This window comes from Oikopleura dioica, chromosome 2 (genome assembly GCF_907165135.1).
Source record: "Oikopleura dioica chromosome 2, OKI2018_I68_1.0, whole genome shotgun sequence".
Lineage (NCBI taxonomy): Eukaryota > Metazoa > Chordata > Appendicularia > Copelata > Oikopleuridae > Oikopleura > Oikopleura dioica.
In genome coordinates, this window is record NC_137292.1 from 9,810,630 (window position 1) to 9,826,237 (window position 15,608).

The 15,608-nt window shown below is 41.4% G+C and overlaps 8 protein-coding genes and 2 non-coding genes across 12 annotated transcripts in view; 4 read left to right on the forward strand and 6 right to left on the reverse strand.

Moving 5' to 3' along the window:
• Nucleotides 1–15,608, forward strand: part of LOC145700655 (sperm flagellar protein 1-like) — a 54,280-nt gene that overhangs the window by 17,029 nt on the left and 21,643 nt on the right. The gene's annotated exons all lie outside the window — the stretch shown is intronic.
• On the forward strand, nucleotides 701–1,344 carry LOC145700709 (uncharacterized). The gene is made up of 2 exons (XM_081778034.1): nucleotides 701–1,122; nucleotides 1,164–1,344. Exons 1-2 carry the CDS (start codon nucleotides 755–757, stop codon nucleotides 1,342–1,344), a joined length of 549 nt encoding a protein of 182 aa, XP_081634160.1. The 5' UTR covers nucleotides 701–754.
• On the forward strand, nucleotides 1,402–3,400 carry LOC145700650 (uncharacterized). The gene is made up of 3 exons (XM_081777964.1): nucleotides 1,402–1,729; nucleotides 1,917–2,347; nucleotides 3,147–3,400. The coding sequence occupies exons 1-3, from the start codon at nucleotides 1,420–1,422 to the stop codon at nucleotides 3,342–3,344; spliced, it is 939 nt and encodes a 312-aa protein (XP_081634090.1). The 5' UTR covers nucleotides 1,402–1,419; the 3' UTR covers nucleotides 3,345–3,400.
• Nucleotides 1,800–1,873, forward strand: TRNAI-AAU (transfer RNA isoleucine (anticodon AAU)). Its single transcript has one exon. It is a non-coding gene; the product is annotated as a tRNA-Ile (tRNA).
• On the reverse strand, nucleotides 3,450–7,219 carry LOC145700622 (uncharacterized). 2 transcript variants are annotated; one of them, XM_081777923.1, is made up of 7 exons: nucleotides 6,965–7,219; nucleotides 6,679–6,911; nucleotides 6,383–6,599; nucleotides 5,815–6,290; nucleotides 5,532–5,770; nucleotides 4,560–5,249; nucleotides 3,450–3,764 (listed from the first exon to the last, which is right to left on the reverse strand). In XM_081777923.1, exons 1-7 carry the CDS (start codon nucleotides 7,206–7,208, stop codon nucleotides 3,539–3,541), a joined length of 2,325 nt encoding a protein of 774 aa, XP_081634049.1. In that variant the 5' UTR covers nucleotides 7,209–7,219; the 3' UTR covers nucleotides 3,450–3,538. The 2 variants fall into 2 exon arrangements, with proteins under 2 accessions (XP_081634049.1, XP_081634048.1); XM_081777922.1 differs by having other exon boundaries at nucleotides 6,956–7,219.
• Nucleotides 7,998–9,097, reverse strand: LOC145696725 (uncharacterized). 2 transcript variants are annotated; one of them, XM_081773808.1, is made up of 5 exons: nucleotides 8,906–9,097; nucleotides 8,747–8,862; nucleotides 8,543–8,652; nucleotides 8,342–8,496; nucleotides 7,998–8,163 (listed from the first exon to the last, which is right to left on the reverse strand). In XM_081773808.1, exons 1-5 carry the CDS (start codon nucleotides 9,064–9,066, stop codon nucleotides 8,127–8,129), a joined length of 579 nt encoding a protein of 192 aa, XP_081629934.1. In that variant the 5' UTR covers nucleotides 9,067–9,097; the 3' UTR covers nucleotides 7,998–8,126. The 2 variants fall into 2 exon arrangements, with proteins under 2 accessions (XP_081629934.1, XP_081629933.1); XM_081773807.1 differs by having other exon boundaries at nucleotides 8,543–8,647; nucleotides 8,742–8,862.
• LOC145700657 (proteasome activator complex subunit 3-like) lies at nucleotides 9,657–10,841 on the reverse strand. Its single transcript, XM_081777974.1, has 6 exons — nucleotides 10,763–10,841; nucleotides 10,484–10,658; nucleotides 10,373–10,444; nucleotides 10,157–10,322; nucleotides 9,985–10,114; nucleotides 9,657–9,901 (listed from the first exon to the last, which is right to left on the reverse strand). The coding sequence occupies exons 1-6, from the start codon at nucleotides 10,838–10,840 to the stop codon at nucleotides 9,824–9,826; spliced, it is 699 nt and encodes a 232-aa protein (XP_081634100.1). The 5' UTR covers nucleotide 10,841; the 3' UTR covers nucleotides 9,657–9,823.
• TRNAA-CGC (transfer RNA alanine (anticodon CGC)) lies at nucleotides 11,158–11,229 on the reverse strand. Its single transcript has one exon. It is a non-coding gene; the product is annotated as a tRNA-Ala (tRNA).
• Nucleotides 11,485–14,207, reverse strand: LOC145700642 (mannose-1-phosphate guanylyltransferase catalytic subunit beta-like). The gene is made up of 7 exons (XM_081777954.1): nucleotides 14,070–14,207; nucleotides 13,151–13,311; nucleotides 12,885–13,104; nucleotides 12,654–12,845; nucleotides 12,463–12,612; nucleotides 12,276–12,419; nucleotides 11,485–12,233 (listed from the first exon to the last, which is right to left on the reverse strand). The coding sequence occupies exons 2-7, from the start codon at nucleotides 13,309–13,311 to the stop codon at nucleotides 12,012–12,014; spliced, it is 1,089 nt and encodes a 362-aa protein (XP_081634080.1). The 5' UTR covers nucleotides 14,070–14,207; the 3' UTR covers nucleotides 11,485–12,011.
• The window catches only part of LOC145700647 (uncharacterized), a 52,396-nt gene continuing 50,128 nt past the window's right edge, over nucleotides 13,341–15,608 (reverse strand). The window contains exons 2-8 of the mRNA XM_081777959.1: nucleotides 15,458–15,588; nucleotides 15,319–15,391; nucleotides 15,121–15,276; nucleotides 14,887–15,077; nucleotides 14,701–14,790; nucleotides 14,457–14,650; nucleotides 13,341–13,765 (exon numbers count right to left, since the gene is read on the reverse strand). Coding sequence (XP_081634085.1) covers nucleotides 13,608–13,765; nucleotides 14,457–14,650; nucleotides 14,701–14,790; nucleotides 14,887–15,077; nucleotides 15,121–15,276; nucleotides 15,319–15,391; nucleotides 15,458–15,555 — 960 coding nt within the window. The 5' untranslated portion in view covers nucleotides 15,556–15,588 and the 3' untranslated portion in view covers nucleotides 13,341–13,607. The remainder of the gene's footprint in view (nucleotides 13,766–14,456; nucleotides 14,651–14,700; nucleotides 14,791–14,886; nucleotides 15,078–15,120; nucleotides 15,277–15,318; nucleotides 15,392–15,457; nucleotides 15,589–15,608) is intronic.

The window sequence follows — 15,608 nt, forward strand, 5'->3', positions numbered from 1 at the left end:
AATTTTCGCGGCGTTGATTGGCGAAAACGCGCGAGACCGCGCTCCGCGTCAGAGACCGAAAATCAAACGTCACAAAGAACAGCGCCTTCTTTCGATAAGGAGCTTCTTTGATCATCTGGTACTGGTCAGGGGACTGTTGATTCTTATCTATCAAGGGGAGATGAGTTGGTTGAAAAGGGCGACGACGGTTGAGGAAGAAATTGATCAGGCTCGGTTGTAAAGAACAACTTTTGACGGTGGACTTGACCATTCTATATCGAACCTTCGGGCAGATTCTTTTTCACTAAAAATGACCCGATCAGTAATCGGCGATCACAACCCTTTGAAAAGTTGGAAGCATCGAAAGCCTGGCCCAACTCAATAACTTTCCCAAGCCAGCCTCTTTCGTCGATCGCCTGGTCATGCGAAAATTTCATAGCCGTCGCTGCGGAAAACGGTTTAGAAGTGATCCACCTCGACAGTCATGTGATCAAGAAAAAGGCATCAGTTCACAAGGCGGAAGTGCCTCCTCGTCCGGAGGTGATCCCATTCGAGTTAGAAAATTTCAGCGAATTGCTTCACAAATTTCATCGCAAAGCTCTCTACAAGGCGGCCCATTTTCCCAACGAGTTTTCATGGCACTCAAAGGAAAGAATCAATTTTATATCCGTCAAAAATACTTCATTCAAGTGTTCTCCTTGTTGATTTCAATCTTAAGGCAATCTACGATCCGTCATTCTTCTTTCATCAAATCAAGCTTGAGCGGTTGAAGACAATGGCGAAAACAAAGGAGCTCCAGGCAAATCCGACATTGCAGATCGACTCGATTAACTTTCCTCAAACAGTAAAATTCTGGCCGGATCATCCATCTTCTTCCCCACCGATTGGAGGCTCTATCATGTTTGTCCAGACAAAAGATCATCGTCTCCTCTGCTATAGATTTTGTGAAGCAAATCCTCCATATTGGGATGTCATGGCGGAATTGACAGAAGTTGTTCGCAAGAAGAAAATTGCCGAGTACGAAATGTACAATCCAAACATTCATACCCAAGCTGACAGCTACGATTTCAAGGATCCCGACATCGACAATGCTGGGATGCAATTTTATGCCTTGATCAGCTCCCTCAACTTGATTGACTTCTGGTGAGACACGGAATTAGAACTTTAAACATATTTTTATTTAGCTTTTTAAATGCTTGTAACGATGGTGAATTGAGTGTAATTATGCTCTTTCAAGATGGCTCGGTCTTTGAAGTAGGGGTTAATATAACTACATATCATGTTACTGTGAAGAATTGCCTGCTTTTGATCACTGGGAAAGATGGAGTTATTCCAAAGGACAGGGTTTTTGTTCAATCATTCTGAACGTTTTGATCATTTGAAACTTATATTAGCAAATTATAAAAACCCGATCGCAAGGGAATTGCTCGAGTAAAAGCCATGAGCTCGATTCCACTTTATTTGGTCTGGTCATCTGATGGCGAGGTCTATCTCCTGGAATCTTCTGGAAACGGACTGAAACTGTGCTCGAGTGCGAAATTCTCCGATTATGAGACACACTGTGTATCGTCAGTGCTTGATAGGAATGAAAAACTAAGGATTTTCGCTGGACGAATAAACTTGATTGAAAGCTTCATGGTCGACATAAATGGGGACGATATTCTCATCAATAAGAACTCTTATTCTAAAATTAGTTCAACGAATACATTGGGATTCATGAGAATAGATGCAAAGCTAATTAGCGGGACAGGTAAATCTTAGATCCTTTGTCCTGTGGAAAAGCTATCCAATATTAGCGAGAGAAATCCTACCCCGTTCAAGGCCGGTTAGCTCAGTTGGTTAGAGCGTCGTGCTAATAACGCGAATGTCGCGGGTTCGATCCCCGTACTGGCCATTCTTTTTGAATCTATTGGTTGATCGTAAAGGAAACTTTTTAGTGAGATGCACTGCGGTCTCCCAGGACGGACTTATTACTACAGTGGAACTGACTGGTCAAGGTTATCTTCAAAATTTTGGCGCGCTAAAGCAAGTTGAAAAGCCGGTGGACTCGAGGATTGTTTCCACTGCCTTTTCGCCGCATTCCACCACACTTTGCGTTGGATTCAAAAAGTCTACGATCGTCCATAAGGTTTGTGACAAAGGGGTCGCCGTCATCAACTGGTTTCCAATCATGGACGACTCAGAGTTTGAACCAGAGCTGGCGAAGGTCATCACCAGCGTTTCTTTCAAAGAAGAAATGCTTCCTTCAATCGTTGACTTTGTTCTTCCAATGAAGAGGATCAATTCGACATTTTACGAAATCCAAAGATGCCTTCAAAATTCCAACATGGATACCTTGTGCTACTTCTTGAATAAAACCTTATTATCGGTGAGTTTTTCTCAATATTTCTCCATTAAGGATATAGCCGTTCTCAAGGCACTTTCGTAGCGCCGAAATGGAGCGATAAATTTTTTTCATTTCAAGACAGGTCCTACCTAAAATTATGTCTAGAATTCGATTCTGATGTTTTTAAAAATTTTTTTCAAAGAAAATTTCTCTCTGGAGCGATTTGAAATCTTACGATCATTTTTTCTCGAAATTTTTCAATTAAATCGCTAAAACTAAACCGTGTTTTATTATAAATAACTGCTAATCTATCTTCCTAGGGCCTCAAAATTTCAAAACCCGAGCAAATTTTCATTCTAGCGTCTTCTTCTTTTTGGCTTTTCTTTTTCATAAATGCTGCGTTCAGGGCGATTGACCAATCAGCGCGCTCTTTCACATGCCCGCCTCACCGCGCGATGGAGGAGGGCGCCCAGCGCAGCAAACCAGAGCGCTGTCTGACGCTTCGGCTTACTCAAGTAAGCCTCATAAAAATGGCTCTAGAACCATAAATAATTTGAATCTATTAAAATTTAAGCCCTAGGAATGTAGAGAAAGGTCCAAATTTTTAATTTATCAAAAAAACTCGACCGATTTAATGGAAAATTCTCGAGAAAAAGTGATCGTAAGATTTAAAATTGCTCTAGAGAGAAATTTTTCCATTAAAAAATTAAAAAGAACACTAGAATCGGGTTTCTTAGGCAATTTTAGGTAGGGTTCCTTTTGAAATGAAAAAATTTTATCGTCCCCTTTTGGCGCTACGAAAGTGCCTTGAGAACGGCTATATCCTTAAAACGATGCCAAGAATGAAACCGGAGAAATGGAGTTTGGAAATGGGTCCATTCTAAGCGCCAATTGCTCTTTTTGCGATCTCGAGTACGAAATAGTAACTTTGCCTGATCAACAAAGAGAGGAAGAAAGGATACCTTGTCTCCGATGTAAAATGCCCAAACCGTTTGTGAGGAGCTTCAACGAAACTCCGACACTTGCAGTTATGAGCTAACGATGAGTAGATCTGAATGTTACTGTAGATTTTAACCTGCCAAAATAAAAGAAAGAAAAAGCCGAAGAGAACATATGAAAATTTATTTCAAAAGCTCTTCTTTATAATGACTATTTAACATGAGTTAACTAGACGTTTATTTCAATTAATACCGTATGAGAAAATAAAATAATCTCAAGAATCAAGTAAGAACTTTATCGGCGACGCTGGGGCATCAAAGGCATCCTATCGGATGCCTTCTCGGCTGCTTTTTCGCCATAATCACGGCTGCCTGCAGTACTGAGAGGTGGCGAACGCCAGCCACTCTCAACACCTCTGGCATCATAAGAAGACGACCGCGGAGGGCTTCTAGATGGGGGCAAGCCCCATCTATCCGCGCCGGGCGATTTCGGTCGAGAATCGTAATCGTAAACTTGTGCCCTAGAATATACTTGAGAAAAAGTAAATCTGGCTGCTGTTCATCAGAATCTGATGTCACGGGAAACTACTTCACATCGTAACGTGTTGAGAATGAGATTTGATAAGCGCGTATCGCTCAGTACATACATGGGAGGCCAGATACGCGCTCTAACTTAGAGTCTAAGTGGCGCCGGTGACGCGCGGAAGAAACCGCTCCTGGTCAGCCCTGACTAGTAATCTTATCAAATTTGTGAAGATTCTCAATCAATTCTGACGTATCTATGTCCTTCTTGGGGATCAAAGTCAAAAGCTTGAAATAGAGCTTACAAAAAGGGTGATAAAATTTAACCAAACTTATAAACTCTATCTCAACCTGTCGTATAACTTCAAATTTCACTCCATATACCCATCCACAAAAATAAGACACATAAAGGCCACTGTACTAAATGATCTCGAGGGATACTTACTTTGGTCAGACAATGTACCAGGCCAGAGTTCCGAATTCACCCAAAATTTTTGAAAATCGGCTTTCGCCTAAGTTCACCCAGAGGAGAGACCTGGGCGAAAATTTTTCACCTCACCCTTGGAGGAAGGCGAAAGGGTGAATTTGGAACTCCGCACCGGGCACAGAGCCCGATTAATATCTATTTAACATATGATTGCACTTGAAATACCACTTTCGGGCAACCTCATTAGATGTTTCAAGAGACGCAAGTGGTATTTCTACGCTCAGGTCAAGTCATGTTCATTTATCAACATAATTGTCACTTGACAGCCCGTTTTTCGAGCATCAAAAACCTTAATTTTTTTAATTACCGTTGATTAAATGCGTATTCATCGTCTGATTTCTTTCTTGAGTATCTATAAGGGTCTTCACTAGGTGGGTTCCAATCGTCATCATTTCTTGGAGGTGGATTCCATGATTCCTGAGTTGTGGGTTCGTACGGATCGTATCGGGAGCTTCGTTCGGACGAATAGTCATAAACGCGTGACGAGGAAGCGCCTGATGATCCGTAAGGCTCCATCGAAGGGTCTTCATCTCGATAACGGTTTCGAGAGTCCCACTCGTCCTCCCTTGAATCGAACATATCGTAACCAGGTTTTTGGTCGTAGGAATAGCGAGAAGGCGGTTTCGGTAAGTCGTCAACAATTTCCAAATCATCAGTCGGCATTCCAGTAAAAGACGGCACTTCTGGAGGTGGTGGAGAAGGAGCTGGAGTGTATCGCTTTGGCTCCGGAGTTGGACTGACTGGACGCTGGAAAATATCGCTATCGAAGAAATCGGGCTTCTTGGGGGCGTTGCGAAACTCGATCTCCGTCGCCAAGATGTTCATTTGAGCGCGCATTTTCGATTCTACTTGGTTGAACTTTTGAGCCATTCCACGCCACTCTTTCTTCGTTTCTTCGATCTTCTGGATTTGAGCTTGAGAAACGAAGGACTTTCCACGCATTTGGGTCTCCCACTGTCGACATTGATTTTGCCACGCTGTGAATTGTTCTTTATTTCTAAAGCAAAAATTTATTGTCAAATAAATATATTATCTTTCGGTATTTGACATCCATGAATATGATTTGGTCTTCGTTTATTTCAGTAAAGCTTTCGGATGCTTAGATCTATCCTCAGTATATACCGGCCCGTTATGACCGGGCTTAACTTCAGTGAGCACCTGTCAAAATTACTGAAAACGGGTGAAGACAAATGAACAAGCATAAGAAAAGCTTAATAACTGTAATAAAAGAATGCCAAATAATAAAAACATTAAATTTGATTTGTGAAACCATTAGTACTTTTCGATATCTTCCTCCAATTCTTCATGCTTGCATGAAAGCTCCTCTTCTGTGTAGCAAGACAAGTCTTTCCAGTTGAAATTCTTGATTCTAGCTTTCACGGTATCGGAGTAGCCAGTCTTTTCTTTGGTCTTTTTGATAACATTGATCAGGCTCTTTGTCTGTTCTAACATTCTGCGATCTGCTTCTTCTTTCGCTTCCTGAAGTTGATCTGCGTACTTCATTTCCATCTCTGATCGCTATAATTTATATTTGATCCCAAGAACGCTTTAAATATCAATACCTTTGCGTACCAGGCAGATCGTTGCGCATCGCCTGTCATTTCAAGAAACCATGGTTGGTCAAAGAGCGCTGTCATTTCAATTTTCATCGGCAGAATCATCGTTTTAACTTCTTCTTTGCACCAGTTCGGTGGCGGGTAAAGAATCGGCTTTGACTGAGACTGCCAGGAAGTGACGCCTGGGGCTCCTGCCCATTGATACTCAGGCATTTGATAGACTTTGGACTTAGGCAAGGGAGCGTTGCTATTTCCACTCGGTAATTCGAAGACTTTGGATGGTGGGGGTTCTGGCGCCCAGCCAGACACTTGCGATGGAGGTCTGTATCCACCGTTTCCGCTTGGTAGTCCTCTTGTCACACCAGTAACTGTCCCTCCGTACGTAACATTACCTCTGCTTGCGTGGTAGGAAGAAGGTGTGGTGAGAGCAGACTGATTGCCGCGACCCCAGCTATCAGTGCGATCAGCTGGCCACCCTTTACCTAAACGAACACTCTATGTGTATCACCAGTATATTTGTTGATAGTGCTTATATTTATCGATTACCACTACTTATCACTACGAAATCGTTTACCTCTGTCTCGTCGTTTGTCTTCTTGTTCCCTGCGTTTTGTTTCTTCGCGATGACGTTTTCTTTCTTCTTCCGATCTTCCTTTTCCACCTCTGTTTCCCCGCTTCCGAGCTTCTTTCTTTGGCTGCTCAGACTCTTTCTGCTCAGCTTCCATCACAATATCGTAGGAATCGCGAAACTCGTAATAGGACTCTTCTTCGAGTGGCTCCATTTTACCGAGCTACAATCGGATAAATCATTTTATCTAGAACCGAATTCATTAAATTTCATGTCTCGTAGACTGAAGTTAATATCCGTTTCTTGACAATATGATCCAAGCAATCTTTGCCGGCAAAGTTCTCCGCTGCCCATCGAAGGGAATGCACATAAGATTTATCGTAATTGTCCAATGTTGGCAGTGTCAGTCGACAACGGTATTGTCTATTTTGAGGGCTTGGGTCAATTAGGGTCGTTTGAAATTTCGCTGGTTTGGGATGTGTTTCTATTCTTCGACTTTGCCACATTGAGAGAACGCATTTGAAATTGCGGTTGCCTAAATAATTTTTACAAAAAAGTTGGTCGAAGTAAGATTCTAACAGTCTTTACCACCGGTGATGTTGAATCTCCGATTCTTGTCCTGTGGCCCTCTCTGTCGGGATTCTAGGCTCTTCGACGTTATTTTTGACGTTTTACTTGAATCAAAGGATACTGGCAATCCAAGCGAAGCTGGATCTGGTTCATCATCTGGAATCAGAATTGGATCGTCGTTCTCCTCGAAGCCGGTCAGAATCTGGTCGGCTCTTGGGTCCGATTTCTTGGTCGATTCTTGGAATTTGATTTCAAGCGACATCCGAAAACCAAGAATCTTAACGAGTAATCAGAAGTCAATGATTCGTTAAGTTGAGTTTTAAAGATTGAGTATGAACAAATTTCACAGGTCCAATGCAGTTATCCACTGTGGAAACTCGGATTAACAGTGCTGCACCAAAGTTCAGTGCCCACCCATCGTTGTGACAAGACCTTATATATCACAATGAAGCACCGGGACGTTCAAGAACTTCACTTATTGCGGTTCACAAAATGCACCGAATCGGCGAGGTCGTATATTTCAGGAAACAAAAAGTTGCGTCACCAGAGATGATGGCGATAAAGATGACCTCCAGTATAAAGCCTGCGCTCCAGTGCCTCTCAAACCAGAACTTAAACCAATTTGCCCACTAAAACAGAAAAATAATGTCTGACCACGATCCCGAATATCCTTCAGAATCCCAAGATCAAACGGATGACAGCAACGAGACCATTTCCCATCGGCCTTTGACAACCGAGGAAGTTGCTGAAGAGTTAGAACAGGGAAATGCAGAGTATATCATGCACAGAGACATGATGTTCGACGACGAAAAAGCTCCGATCTCCTGAGAGAAATTCCCCGAATACGATCTTCCTCGAAATTTTCGAAACAACCTTTCTCTTGCTCACTTCCTGCACCGCAATCATTACTTTTCTGTAACATTCATGGCTCCACCTAGTTCTTCCTCTCACTTCCACTTACAAATTTTTCCTGGTGAAAAATCGCACATCAAACATCCTACAAGTTAAACGCTATAACATAAATTTCCTGGTGAAAAAAAAACAAGACCGATAAACAATTTTTAGCTGTGTTCTTCGATAAATACAGTAATTGGCAGAGCTAGCATATTCTAGCTAGATTGTCCAGTTTGTCGAAGGTTTTTGTTTGTTTTTTATTTTCATATTTTTTCATGTCGGCGTCTCAGTTGTTTTTCTGCAAGGATTGACGGAGATGCTCCCTGAAAAATTACACTTAATACAACAAGTGTACAACAAGATAGTATCTGCCATAAAATTTATCTCTTTGCATCAAGAATTTCGATCAAAGGCGGCTAATGAAGCATTTACAAAGAAAATAGCCATTTTCCGCCTTTGGCATTAATAAATGATGACAAATCTAAACAGTTCGAATCTTACTTGTGGAGCGCAGATCCGTAGTAAGATTCAGCTCCCTCGAATTCATCTTCTTCATGTCGTCGAATTCCTCGGCTTGGTGTTCCGATCAAAACTGGAGCTGACGAGGCAAAGTTGTCGTTTTTGTCGTATGGGTTGCTGGTGTTGGCTTTTCCAGCCTTGAATTGTTCATTGAAATGCAAGATAGAGAATGGATGCTCTTACCAATTGTCTGGGCTTGGATACTTCTTCATCGAACTCGTCTTCGTTCTCGTCAATGTCGAGCCCGTCTATGTCGAGAGCATCGACGGGATCATCATCGGACAAAGGCTCATCTTAATTGGGTCATCTGACATCGACAAAACAAATTAAAATAGAAACATCGACGAAAATGCTCTGATAATAATACTAACATCATTCAAACCCTAACAAAGTCAATGTCCGCTTCCTTCGATTTCGTCGAAATCAAATGATTCTCGGGAATGTTTTCAGTGCCCCAAGTTGGCACTGACTGCGCACCGATTTCTAGCCCGTGCATGTTGCCACTAAAATTGTTCTGAATAGACAATATGTATCTTGACTACTTACCGGCGCATTTGCTGTCCTTTGACCATTGCTTCCAGAGAAGGAGTGCTGTAGGAGAACTGCTTGATTCCGTTCATCGTGGCCTGCATGTCGACCGACATTCCGGTATCAAGTTCAAATCGTGCTACGGCACGTTTGAGCATGCTCCACGACTCTCTCGACATTCTTTAAGATAAATCATTGTTGTCATTTTTTATTGCCGGTAGTAAAGTTACCAGAAAGTTGAAGCTGTAACAAAGGTAACAAAAAGATGTACTTAATTTTTACTGTCTTATGTCTGGTCTTTCTCGTTGCGATTTCTCCGGTAATCTTTTGAGAAACGCTGTGCTCGCATAAAACTGACAAATGGAGGAATGGTGATTTATAGCAAAAATGCTACAGCATGTTTTTGAAAATAAAAATATTTTCCAATTGGATTTTTATAAGTGCCGCGGTCCACTGGACAGAAAATGTGGTTCGATCTTTATTTTGCATATTATTTCTCTATATTTACCCCCATCCCTCAAATATGAAAAATTTTCATTGGCCAAAGGGGAAAAGAAAAATACATCTATATTTATAAATTACTGTTGTGGTGAAATATGTCGACACTTATCAATCGCTGGCGAGCGAAATTAGCCGCCGCTACGAAATCAATACGCCGGTAGGCAACACTGAGTCCACCAATTTCCAGCATAAATCGTGGAAATGCCGCCTCAGCGCAATTTATAAATATCTCCCTGAAATCCTTTTGTGAAGAAAGAAATCGCTAAAGCAGCGCTTTTTTAACCCTTTTGTTCATTTAATTTTTCCTCTGGCAGTATCTCCAAGGAAGATTCAGTCTTTCAAAGTTGTTGGAGGAAAAATTTGAGTTGTTTTTTGGGATTTCTTTTTGAAGATTTTTTTTCTGTTCTTTCAGTTGTCGAAGTCGGAGTTGGAGCATCAGTACATAGGCGCGTGGTTTGAAGATCGAGGTTTCTTTATCTTTTCGATATTTTTGTTGATCAGGTCAGCTAGGGTACTGAGGAAGAGGGTTGAAAAATGCTTTATAAACAACTCGAATTCGTATTATTCATCGTCAAATTGTGATTTTCAACCCCAAAACAATGATGATTTCTAATTTCGGACAGCATAAATCGCAGCGAAACGAACTGCTTCGTGTCCAACTCCTGGATGCATCTTTTGTAATCGGCGATTTGCGGATACTTGACGCACTTTGACAACATCTTCCCTCTGGTACAAGTATTTAGCATCTCTATTCTCTCTGGGTCCTACCTCGTCAAGTAGTATCGACTGATCTGGTCGAGATACTGCGCGCACTCAGCTTCGACCTGTCTTAATTCAGCGAGAGTGTCTTCTTGAACAGAGACGCCGAAGTTGTTTCCATCCTCGATTTTGGGAACGAGGAGAGTAATCCAGATTCGAATATTCGCCGAGTGCTCTGAATAAAGCCGATTGAAAGCGATCCTGAAAGGATGAATGTAGATTTACCCATTAAACTGGAGACTTCGGGCTTCAACTCGTCAATCAACTCCAACAAGATTTCATTCGACTTTAACTCAACTAAAATAATGCTAAAAAAAGAATTTTTAAATAATCAACCTGATGGTCCATTCTCCGTTCTTGTTCTCTTCGTTGGTGGCTCATCTCCAGCCTCTCCGATTCTATTAGCAACTACTGCAGTGTTTCCAGCACTGTGGACTTGATTGAGCCGATCTAGCGACCATTTCTCTGAGTTGCAGATTTCGTCCAATTGCGCGACCTTCGACGGGAATTCCTAAAAACCAAATCTGTTTACAAAATCGAAAACTTTCATCATAATAACTTTCACGGCTTTGTTACGTAATCAGTCTAGAAGGGATGAAAGAGAAAAAAACAAACCTTTGAGATAAGTGCTTCCGATTTCTCCGAAATTCGTTTGTGAAACTCCTTTATCTCTGGAATCGAGCTGTAAGCCATTCTAAACTCGTCTGTGAAGGAGGATAATCGAATGAATTTAATTTATTAGAATGAATATACTGTACTACAAAGGCTCATTTACAAGTCTACAGAAAATCTCTAATGCAAGAAAAAGGGACTGAAAACGGAAAATATGAAATATTCTCTTCGTTGATTTCACAAATAAAAATAAAACAAAGGGAGTAATTTAGAACTTTTGAAAAGTTTTAAACTGAAAAAGTAAAAAGCAGGGGTTGGTTCTAAAAGCAGAATGCCCGGGGAAAGATAAAGATGAATCGAGAATAATCGAAAGTTATGCAAAAAAGCTAGAAAAAATATGGAGATGCTGGGAATTGAACCCAGGACATCTCGCATGCGAAGCGAGCGCTCTACCCCTGAGCTACATCCCCCTGTGGAAGCGGCGCTCCAGGAGTACTAATTATTTCATGTGGAAGCATTCAGGGTAACTATACTTTTCTTCACGCATTCGATAAGCAAGAAACAGCCAATTGAATTGACGTGGAATTTGGTGACCAAATTTTGGCCAGTAAATTAGTTATTTCTTATTTGAAAAATATCAATTTTCAACTAATTTTGTAATCCTAATTTTGAAGAACTTACAAATAGTCGTGAAGAATACTGAATATTGAGCGGTTCTTGAAGAAAAACGAATCAACAATTATTATAATTTTATTTGAAAATAATTATTTCTGAATTTCATCTCGCTATTTATGCTCTTATCTCGCGGCATTCCAGACATCAAGCTCTCATCATTTCTTATCAAGCTTGGGAATAAACCCGATTCATTCTCATGAAGAAACTTCAAAACAGATCATTACATAACTTTCCGAAGAACCAGGGTTCTTTCTACTTTTTGACTCATAAATATTGCACTACTGTAATTGTTACTGTAACTGATAAATAGTAACAATGGGTGTAACGATTTTAAATTGAACTCAAACTTGGAAATTTACGTTTTTTTATATATTTTTTTAATTGGACGTATTTTTGAATTGCACACAGTTGCCCAGAACGGCCGTCAGAAGAAGATAGTAAGGTATAAGATAAATAAAGAATAATGTGGTAGAACAGAAGAATAAGGCATTTCTCCGGTGAAGGCGGGATAGTCTTTGAGTCTGGAGTCACAATCACCCCAGAATGAATAGTTGTTGGAGGTCGCGATAATTTGCATTTACATGATGATGCCGGGCTCGGGAACCGACTCTTTGATCGACTTGTGCGGCAGGACACGGACGCCGTTGAGGTACATTTCGTCGCGCACTTTCACGTCCTTGCCGAGGACGGTGACGTTCTCCAGTCTGGTCCAGGAGCCGACTGTTGATTCCCAGCCGACGATTGTCGATTCCATCCACGCGTGTGCCTTCACTTTACTGTTGTCCATCACAGTAGATCGCTACAAACAAAATTGGAGATTTTCTTTGTCCCTAATGCATACCTTGATTCTGACTCCATCTTCAACAACGACACCAGGTCCGAGAACAACATTGGGGCCGATTCTGCAACCGGTTCCGATTTTGACAGAAGGGTGGGCCAGGACGTTGCCTTCAATTCCATCCCCGCTGGCGAGAAGATCAGGGGACTAGAAAAACACTGTTGGAAAAGAAAAAAAGACTGTTTCTTACGTTTTGTCTGAGGGAATTGAGCTTCAAGCACATTCCAGTAAGATAGTCCTTCGGCTGTCCAACGTCCATCCAGAAGCCCTCCAATTCGAGGCAGTGAAGTTGCTTCTCAGAAGTGAGCTGCGGGAAGATGTACTGCTCCATAGAAGTGGGCTGAAGAATGTTAAAATTGGGAATCTTAACGGGGCTCGAACCTTGTTTGGAATTCGATCGAGCATCTTTTCGGAGAAGATGTACATTCCAGCGTTGATCCTGTTCGAAACAAACACTTGCGGCTTCTCCACGAAGCGGTCAATAAGTCCCGATTCCCGGTCGTAGACGACGACACCGTATTTCGATGGCTCCTCCACCTTTGTTACGACGATGGTACCTTCTTTACCGTGTTTCTATTTTGTTGATCAGACGAGATTAAACGCAAAGTGTACCTGATGGAACTCGAGCATGCTCTTGAAAGGAAAGTCAGCAGTGACATCAGCGTTCATGACGAAAAAGGGCTTGCCATCGTTTCCTTCTTTGATGAGGTCTCGGGCGAGGGCGAGAGGACCTGCAGTGTCCATCGGAACTGTTTCATGCGAGAAGGAAATTTTGATTCCAAGACGGTCAGCGTGATGGCCAAGCTTTTCCTGCAACATGTCGGACATGTAGCTATAAGAGCAGAATACCAAACTGATGTTAAAAACGAATATCAAACCTGACAGCGAGGATGATGTGGTTGACTCCAGCGGCGACAAGAGCTTCGATCTGATGAAGCATCATCGGCTTGTTGCAAAAATCAACAAGTGGTTTTGGGCAGTCCAAAGTGAGTGGCCGAAGCCGAGTACCAAAACCTCCAACAAGAATAACTGCCTTCATCTAAAAACTAACATGAAAACATCTGATAATTTGATAATTTCAAAATTATACTTTTGTAGCTTAAAATTTTTAAGAAGGCAGTGAGAAACCACTAGAATTAATGAAAGCAATGTCGAAAGAAAAGATTGGAAAAGAAACGAAGGGAAAAATAGGATTTTACATATGTTTGCTCAAGCAGTTACTGTAATCGAAATATTAAAAAATACATAAAAGAATCTTCTGGCAAATAATGAGCCAAGAAGTTTTTAGGTCAGGGTTATAGCAGTGTTTGTTTTAGCATTCAAATGCAAAGAAGGCTAATTATCCGATTTCCAAATTTTTACTAATTTATCTCCTTCGAGGCCGCCAGAAGCGATCATATTTTGATTGGGATGCACTGCGGTGCAGATCACTACATCCTCGTGCCCTTCAAGTTTTTGGACGATCTCCTTTGTTTGCAAGTTCCACAAATAGACCTTTGTATGGCTAGTAAATTATCCTAGTGTCGGGCAACAACGCTCAACTGTTTTGGGAGACAACAATGAGTACCGAAGCTCAGTTTTACTAGGAACAACGGAAGAGTTCGTGACTAAGTATTGGTGCAAAGAACAATAAAATGAGTAAAACTTTAAGATCGTTTAAACATCCGGATCGTGAATCGATAAGAACAATCGTTAAAAATATCTTTAGACTTAATTCTTTTGATCTTTTTGATCTCAAGTAATAACGACTCCTTTTTTATAGTGAACATAAAATTGGTGACTGCTTTATGTACTTACATTTGATTGTTTTAAAACTCAAACGATCTCGTTCCAAATTGGCGGAAAAAAGTTCAAAAAGTATGAGTCGTTGGTTGAACGCTCGTTATTTTCAGACTAGCCGGCTAGTGCGAAAGGGTTGGAGAATGAATACTGCCGCGGGCAAGCGCAGTACTTCTGAGCGCTTTTCCGGCGGATTTTTATTGAACGACCGCGGGCTTATTGGAGCGTTTCGTAATTATTGTCTTCTGCCTAGGCTCATTAAAGCCGGCGCAAAGCTCAAACAGGGTTATTAAGTCGGCCATAAAAACCGATGAGCTTTTGAAGGTAATGCCCCATGATAACAAAGTGCCTAAATGGGCGTTGCCAGATCGAAATTTTAAAAATTAATTACATTTCGAAGCCATTCCTTATTATCTTCTGATCCAGAAACAATCCATTTTCCTCCCGTGACGGAAAAATTAGCGAAAATGCAATACTTTTTATTCTGATGACCCGAGTACTGTTTCAAACAGCGGCCTTTACTGTAGTCCCAGAGTTTCAGGGTGTTGTCGAGTGTTGCCGCAAGAATGTACTTTCCGTTTGGTGAGAATTTTACGTAGCTAGAATTCGATTTATCAAAATAAATATGGATGAATTTATTATTGATTACCTAACAGGTGGATTTGTTGGATCATTGTCAATTAATGTTTTCAAACACTGGCCGGTCGAAGTGCACCAAATACGGCAGAGTCCGTCGTAACTTAAAAAACGATGTGATTAGTTACGAAATGTTGTTCATCAAAATTAGCAATTCCTTGGCGGAGAGCCAAGACTACTGGGGAGAACACGACGTTACCTGGAAGAAACGATGAGCGAGCCATCCCGGTTAAAGTGTACCGCTGAAACCGGGTCCGAGTGAGCTGGAAGACACTTCAGTGCCATGCCAGTCTTTACGTCCCAAATTCGCACGGACTCGTCAAAGGAGCCAGAGACGATGAGCGAGCTTTGTGGGTTGAAGCCACAGCATAACACGTAGTTTGTATGACCCTAAATTTAGCACTCACAAATGAGTATTTCTTTCCAAACTCGCCTTGAGAGTTTTGAGACATTTCCTTGTACCGACGTCCCAGATCTTGACTGTTTTGTCGTCTGAAGCAGAACACAAAAGGGTCGAATCGTTTGACCAGGCGATTTCGCTAATTCCCAGCTTGTGCCCAGCTATCACCGCTTCTATATTTCCATCATACTAAACGACGCTAGAATGTTGATAGAGAGGGGCTTCTCTTACCGCATTCCAAATTCTAATGGTTCGATCAGCACTTGCCGAGGCCAACCAAAGGCCATCTTCTGAGAATTTAACGCTTGTAAGTGTTTTATAAAAAAAATTCTATAGAAATTTTTATCGATACTAATTTATAAACACCTTCCAAGAAATCGCTTTCGTATGGCCTTTCAAACTCAATACGCATTTGTAATTTGGCGGTGCAACTTGTTTCGAGGCGGGTTTTGCTGGAGCTGTTGACATTTTTTACTTCTAACCAGACACAATCTCAATAATCTAAGTTGTTGTTAATAATA

Coding starts and splice junctions, on each gene's coding strand:
- LOC145700709 (XM_081778034.1), top strand. CDS start 755: ATGGCGAAAACAAAGGAGCTCCAGGCAAATCCGACATTGCAGATCGAC. Junction 1,123..1,163: donor CTCAACTTGATTGACTTCTG/GTGAGACACGGA, acceptor ATTTTTATTTAG/CTTTTTAAATGCTTGTAACG.
- LOC145700650 (XM_081777964.1), top strand. CDS start 1,420: ATGAGCTCGATTCCACTTTATTTGGTCTGGTCATCTGATGGCGAGGTC. Junction 1,730..1,916: donor AAAGCTAATTAGCGGGACAG/GTAAATCTTAGA, acceptor GAAACTTTTTAG/TGAGATGCACTGCGGTCTCC. Junction 2,348..3,146: donor TGAATAAAACCTTATTATCG/GTGAGTTTTTCT, acceptor AACGATGCCAAG/AATGAAACCGGAGAAATGGA.
- LOC145700622 (XM_081777922.1), bottom strand. CDS start 7,208: ATGTCGCTTGAAATCAAATTCCAAGAATCGACCAAGAAATCGGACCCA. Junction 6,291..6,382: donor AGACAAACGACGAGACAGAG/GTAAACGATTTC, acceptor GTGTTCGTTTAG/GTAAAGGGTGGCCAGCTGAT. Junction 5,250..5,531: donor TTGGAGGAAGATATCGAAAA/GTACTAATGGTT, acceptor TTTTTGCTTTAG/AAATAAAGAACAATTCACAG.
- LOC145696725 (XM_081773808.1), bottom strand. CDS start 9,066: ATGTCGAGAGAGTCGTGGAGCATGCTCAAACGTGCCGTAGCACGATTT. Junction 8,863..8,905: donor AAAGGACAGCAAATGCGCCG/GTAAGTAGTCAA, acceptor GAACAATTTTAG/TGGCAACATGCACGGGCTAG. Junction 8,497..8,542: donor TATCCAAGCCCAGACAATTG/GTAAGAGCATCC, acceptor GAACAATTCAAG/GCTGGAAAAGCCAACACCAG.
- LOC145700657 (XM_081777974.1), bottom strand. CDS start 10,840: ATGGCTTACAGCTCGATTCCAGAGATAAAGGAGTTTCACAAACGAATT. Junction 10,659..10,762: donor CGGAAGCACTTATCTCAAAG/GTTTGTTTTTTT, acceptor TTTGGTTTTTAG/GAATTCCCGTCGAAGGTCGC. Junction 9,902..9,984: donor AAATTAGAAATCATCATTGT/TTTGGGGTTGAA, acceptor CTCTTCCTCAGT/ACCCTAGCTGACCTGATCAA.
- LOC145700642 (XM_081777954.1), bottom strand. CDS start 13,311: ATGAAGGCAGTTATTCTTGTTGGAGGTTTTGGTACTCGGCTTCGGCCA. Junction 13,105..13,150: donor CACATCATCCTCGCTGTCAG/GTTTGATATTCG, acceptor CTGCTCTTATAG/CTACATGTCCGACATGTTGC. Junction 12,420..12,462: donor TCAATTCCCTCAGACAAAAC/GTAAGAAACAGT, acceptor GTGTTTTTCTAG/TCCCCTGATCTTCTCGCCAG.